Genomic DNA, 5,207 nt, shown 5'->3' with positions numbered 1-5,207 from the left:
TGAGCCATCCCATCCCTCTCTCGTTCCTCTCTCCTGCCACTGGCAAACGCGGGGCTGCTCCCTAAGTCCACTCCACACACAGAAACTATCACGTACTGCCCATTAGTCTAAACCGGTATTTGGCTCAGAGCAAACACCAAGAGGAGTAAAAGCCCTGGGTAAGAAATCCGTATCTCCGTGACGCTGCTGGTTGAATTTATTAATATCTTAATTATTATTTTTTTTTACATCAGTTTAAGAAATATTTTTTTTTTTAAAAAAAGGACAAAACCCTCCAAAGAAGCTGTTTGATTGACTGATCAATTCTCTATTTCATGTGAACTAGTTGCTATTCTGCTTAGAGGTCCCTATGATCTGTGAATCCCCCACAAGTACTGACGATTAAGGATGCAGAGATAGAGAAGCGTGTAGCCGGGAGGACAAACACTAGGGGAGGGGGGATGGAGAACCGAATGTTGCATCTAGACAAACAAAATAAAACGTGTTGGTTGGTCGGTTAACAGGAATCTGGTGCTAGATGTGTAGAAAAGCCCTTTATCCAGAGATCTCCTCCCGCTGTTCCTTGTTCCTGCGAACTTCGGCTGCGTGCAGTTCCTGCAGAGATGGGAGAGACGACACCAGGCTAACCCTTTCTGCTCTTGCAGTCCCTATTTTCCTTCTCTCCTGCACACAGGATTTGTACCAGACAAAAACCAGAGCAGTTGCCAGTCCGGCAAAGCCCGAGGGCAATGGGTTATGCCTGCAAGGAGCGAAGCATCTCGTCTGTGGGAGCCCAGGGGGGATGCAAACCTACAGCGAAGGCGTTGACGGCTCCCCTCTTCCACAAAGCCCTGGGGCCACGCAGCCCCTGGACACGGAGTGGGCCTGATCCTGTGCCTCTGAGCTTGCATTTCTCAAGATCAGCCAGAGGGTATTTTCTGTACTGACCTTGAAGGACACACCCCCCCTTCCTATGCTGCTTTGGAGTGGAGCTGCTCCACAACCCGTTTTCCACCAGCAACGAAACGCCCTCTCTCCTCTGCCCATCGCTCTGGGATGACCCCGCAGGGACCAGACCCCAAACCTCCCCATGCACATCAGCCCCCAGCCCTCTCCCGGCGCGTTGCACTCGCCTTCTCGCGGAGCCGCTCCCTCAAGGCGGCGAGATGTGCTTCGCGGATCTCCCTGCTCAGCTCCATCTTGTAGTTGAGCTTCTCCTCGGCCAGGCGGCTGAAGTTGTTGTTCTCCTCCAGCGCCTTGTGCAACACCTCCCGCTCGTGTTCCCGCTTCTCCGCCAGCTGCTTCAGCACCTGAGCCTCCTGGGTCTGCCGAGGCGAGGTGTCGGGAGAGGTGTAAGGCAACCAAAGAGGCTCCTCTAGTCTTCACCTCCCCAGAGAGGCTTTCTGACCATCTCCCCTACCAACCCCCTCCATCCCATAATGCTCTTGCCTGGGAGATGCTTTGACACCCTTTCCATGCTGTGGGGCAATGTCTGCTGGGTCTGGTGCTTGGGGCAGGCAGGCGATGCAATGCTGCGCCCACTGGCCCCACACAACTGAGGTGACATGTGCGGGTGCAGAGTCCCCTCTGCGAGCGTCACCTTGTTCTCTGAATTACGGCAGCTTGCTCCCCCCTCACCCACCAGCATTCTAACGTTTATGGTTTACTTTACCAGTTTTCACCAGAACACATTTTATACAGGACTTGAAGTGTGGCACAGCCAGCTGGTAGAAACACAAGGTTTAGTCCTGGAGTTTGAGCGGGAGATGTGGCCAACTGCTACATCTCCTGCAGCATCAGCTGGCAAGAACTGCCCCTGCAGCCAGGTCACACGCAGAGGACCAAGGGGACCCCACGCTGCGTGGTTTGAGGAACATGAGGACAATGATGAGCATCAAGTCCAATCCCCTGCCTGAACCAGGCTGCAGAATCTCACCCCGTGACTCCCCTGTCTCACCTGACAATTCATAGTGGAATATAACAATAAGTGTAAAATCACTATTTCCAACCATCTTAGATTGCTCCTGCTGAGCCAGTTTTAGGGTTTGCTGCAATTGGAAAAGCTGCTGCTTCTATGGGTGTGCTGGTTTACTGGCTGGAGTTAAACCATGACAACGGGACATCTTGTTACCTTCCTCCTCTCTTCTGCAGCCTCCAGCCTCCTCTGCAGCTCCTCCAGGGACAGGTCCTTCTTCTTGGGGGGAGAGGAAAGGATCGGGCTCTCAGGAGATAAATCTGAAGGGGACTTCAGGATCACTTCAAAGCTCTGGCCTGATGCCCTCTTATCCAGCTGCTTCACTTCCATATCTTTGAGAGAGAAGAAAACCCCAGAGGTTCTGTGGACCTGTGACACTCCGGAAAGCATTCACCTGAAGGCACCAAGCCCTTCACATGGGAGTTATGGGTGTTCCCATGTCCTGACCTGGGTCATTTTGTTCTATCTCCAAAATTTCCCGATTAGTGACCAGCTTCACCTCCCCCCAGGTCAATGCAATTAATTTAAATTCAGAGCACAATTACAGACAGGCCATATTGCTGGTAACAGCTTCAATGTCACCCCAGTACGAAGAAGACAGCTTCTGCAAGCAGGTTCTTCCTGGGAAAATGGGGCTTACATTAATAAAATAAACTGTGGAAGGAGACTAAACAGAAAGACCCGGGGATGAGACATGGATTGCTGCCCCGGGCACGTGGACAAGCTCCCATGCTGTCTGCAGGAACATCGTGCAACGGATGCTGCAGCTCCTGCCAGAGTGGGTTACGTACCTCCATACTGGTAGATGGTGTTAGGGTGGGGCTGGGTATGGAAACAGGAGCAGATCAGGGAGAGCAGAGACAGCTCCTTCATTTTCTCCTTGTAGGCTGAAAAATTAAGAAATAGGAATGAGAAGAGAGTCTAATGGAAATGGCAGCTCTTTTTCATGGAGAAATATAGCAAATAGACACAAGGAAACCCATTTGTAGCTACCAGACTCTGTGGAAGCTTTTCCAAGCTGTCATAGCTTGCCAAAAGGTCCCAAAGAAGCATCTGTTGTAGAGCAGACTAAATTAGCTGCCAGTGTAGCAAATGTCATGGGAAGACACCCAGTAGGAATTTACCGTATCTCGAGTTGTAGGATTTTGTGGAGGATTTTCCCTCCAAAGGAGCTGATGCACTTCAGCCCACGTAGTTAACCATGGCAGGACCCTGCCCAGACCTCAGAGATTCCAATTCCACAGTCAGAGGTGAAATGATGCCCATCAACACCTGGAAATATTGCTCAGGCCCTGGCCAGTTAGGAATATCTCCCAGTTCACGTTTCTGCCATGCGGGTGAAGAGGCAAGAGGCAATCAGCAATGTGGAGAACAAATGAGGGAAGAAACGGGTCCAGGGGTGCTGTAACAGGGCGAAGTGTCGTAACCCAACTTTCCAAGGTACCTCCCTCCCTGCAGAAACAGGTAAGGAAGGATGTAAGTGGATTCTGTCTTAGCCCACAGTAAATGCTGTCAAAGGATGGGGAAGTACCTAATCCCTTGGAGCTTTGCTACTGCGAGGTCTCCAGTTTGCTCAGCATTCTCGGAGGATGCACCGCAGCATCCTCACTGATCACTGGTGCACAAGGTGCTGCCCTCATGGCAGCAGCACCCACAGCTTGCAGTGGGTCTGTTTCTGGGACAATCTTCCCTGTATTTTTGGAGTTTTGCACATTTAAGACAGTGAACTGTTAGCACACACTTGACAAAGAACCTCTGAATAGAAGGACTTGAAATCAGAGAAGCGCTCTGTCAGGCTGCCAAGTTCTTTATCACATCAGGGTAAGCCTCACAGCATCATTGCTATGTTGCAGGACAGCAGATGAGGCTCAGCGATTGGTGCTGCTGTCTTACGGGTGCTGTGAGGCTCTGCCCTGGACTGGCTGCTCAAGGGACACCCAGGCACATGGGTACAGAGTTTTCATGGCTGCGTGTCCTGCCAAGCCTGCCCTGAGCCTCCTCGTGCCATCCTGCCTCCACCACATTCTGGTGTCCAGCCTTGGCTCTGCCTCTGAATTTTCCACATGTCCTTGTGCTCCTGGTCTTGGTTTATTCCTTCCTTACTGAGCTCCTGTTTCAGCCTCCAGCCACAGGGAATCTGCAACCTGGCTGCCTGTCTTCAGAGCAAGACCCTCCACCAGGCCAGGAAAGGGAAATGTCCAAAACTTTGTGATACAAAGAGGCCTTAGAGGCAGAACAATTTAAAAAAAAAAAAAATCACCCTGCACTATATGCTGTCAGGAACACCTTTCAGATCTTCCCCTCTGCCTTCCCACAGCTAGTCAGGTGGTAAAACAGTGATTTCATAAGCCTACTTCACATTTGGCACTTATTTTTCCTCCTAGGTACAGAACTTCATCCTAATTAACACCCTCCTGTGGCTAACTGACAGTCCCTGAAGCTCAGATCTTTCCTGAACATTTTCCAATTTGTTCCACTCTGATTTTAACATCCTGCTCTTAAATGTAAACCAAATCAGAAGAGTTTACATCAGCAGTGCCAGTCACAGAACAGGACATCTTTTATTTTATTCTATAATGAAAAAAGCCTTTGGAAAGCCTCTGAGAGTGCTGGATCACGCTACTGCACCACGCAGCAGTAAGCTAATGTATCTCATACTGTGCTGCCTGCTGCCCAGAGGAGGGTCCCCGGAACTAAATGAGAGACACTATCACTTAACAGAAACCACGCACCGAGGTCATTGCTTTACCATTATATCCGGTCCTGGGTGAAGCCAAGACATTAAGCAGATGTGCCACATCCCGGACCCACTCGTTTAATTGTCTCCCGCACTTGTTACAGAGCACAGCACTTTGTATTTTATTACTTAGACTTCAGTAGGTCTCCCCAGTGCTGTTTTCATAGCCAAGAAGTATAGACAAGTGTAAGCTGCAGTCCCTGCCTTTCAGGTCTGTTGTAGTGATTTTGCAGCTGCCTTCATTCCATCGGGATCTTCCCTGTCCCACTTTCCCTTCTGTAGAGTAAACTGGCTGTCCCTCTCCGTCAATTAAAATGAAAAGGAGCAAGAGGACAAAAGGACACCGCTTCACTGAGCTGCGGCGCCGCTTTAATGAGCTATGGAAGCGCTGTGCGACCTTCTCCCAGCGCCGGAGCCCGCAGCTGCACCCCGGCGCCAGCCATCGGGTGCAATTAGCAGCGTGCGGGCACAGGGGTCGGAGGAGCGGGGCTGGGAGCTGCCGGGGCCCCGGAGACC

The 5,207-nt window shown here is 51.0% G+C and overlaps 1 protein-coding gene across 3 annotated transcripts; it reads right to left on the bottom strand.

The window, feature by feature from the left end:
- Positions 1 to 220: 220 nt before the first annotated feature.
- STMN3 (stathmin-like 3) lies at positions 221 to 2,841 on the bottom strand. 3 transcript variants are annotated; one of them, XM_010158606.1, is made up of 4 exons: positions 2,742 to 2,827; positions 2,111 to 2,315; positions 1,113 to 1,304; positions 221 to 594 (listed from the first exon to the last, which is right to left on the bottom strand). In XM_010158606.1, exons 1-4 carry the CDS (start codon positions 2,825 to 2,827, stop codon positions 535 to 537), a joined length of 543 nt encoding a protein of 180 aa, XP_010156908.1. In that variant the 3' UTR covers positions 221 to 534. The 3 variants fall into 3 exon arrangements, with proteins under 3 accessions (XP_010156908.1, XP_010156907.1, XP_010156909.1); XM_010158605.1 differs by having other exon boundaries at positions 2,111 to 2,331; positions 2,746 to 2,827; XM_010158607.1 differs by having other exon boundaries at positions 230 to 594; positions 2,111 to 2,286; positions 2,746 to 2,841.
- Positions 2,842 to 5,207: the final 2,366 nt, after the last annotated feature.

This window comes from Eurypyga helias, unplaced genomic scaffold (assembly GCF_000690775.1).
Source record: "Eurypyga helias isolate BGI_N326 unplaced genomic scaffold, ASM69077v1 scaffold42169, whole genome shotgun sequence".
Taxonomy (NCBI): Eukaryota; Metazoa; Chordata; class Aves; order Eurypygiformes; family Eurypygidae; genus Eurypyga; species Eurypyga helias.
Note: the sequence above shows the minus strand (reverse complement) of the source record. Positions and strands in the feature narration are given on the sequence as shown.

What these genes read in the sequence shown, in the direction of transcription:
- STMN3 (XM_010158605.1), bottom strand. Translation starts at nt 2,827, where the DNA reads ATGAAGGAGCTGTCTCTGCTCTCCCTGATCTGCTCCTGTTTCCATACC. An exon ending in CACCATCTACCAGTATGGAG is followed by an intron (nt 2,332 to 2,745) that starts GTACGTAACCCA and finishes TGCTTTCCGGAG; the next exon opens with TGTCACAGGTCCACAGAACC. An exon ending in CTGCAGAAGAGAGGAGGAAG is followed by an intron (nt 1,305 to 2,110) that starts GTAACAAGATGT and finishes TCGCCTCGGCAG; the next exon opens with ACCCAGGAGGCTCAGGTGCT.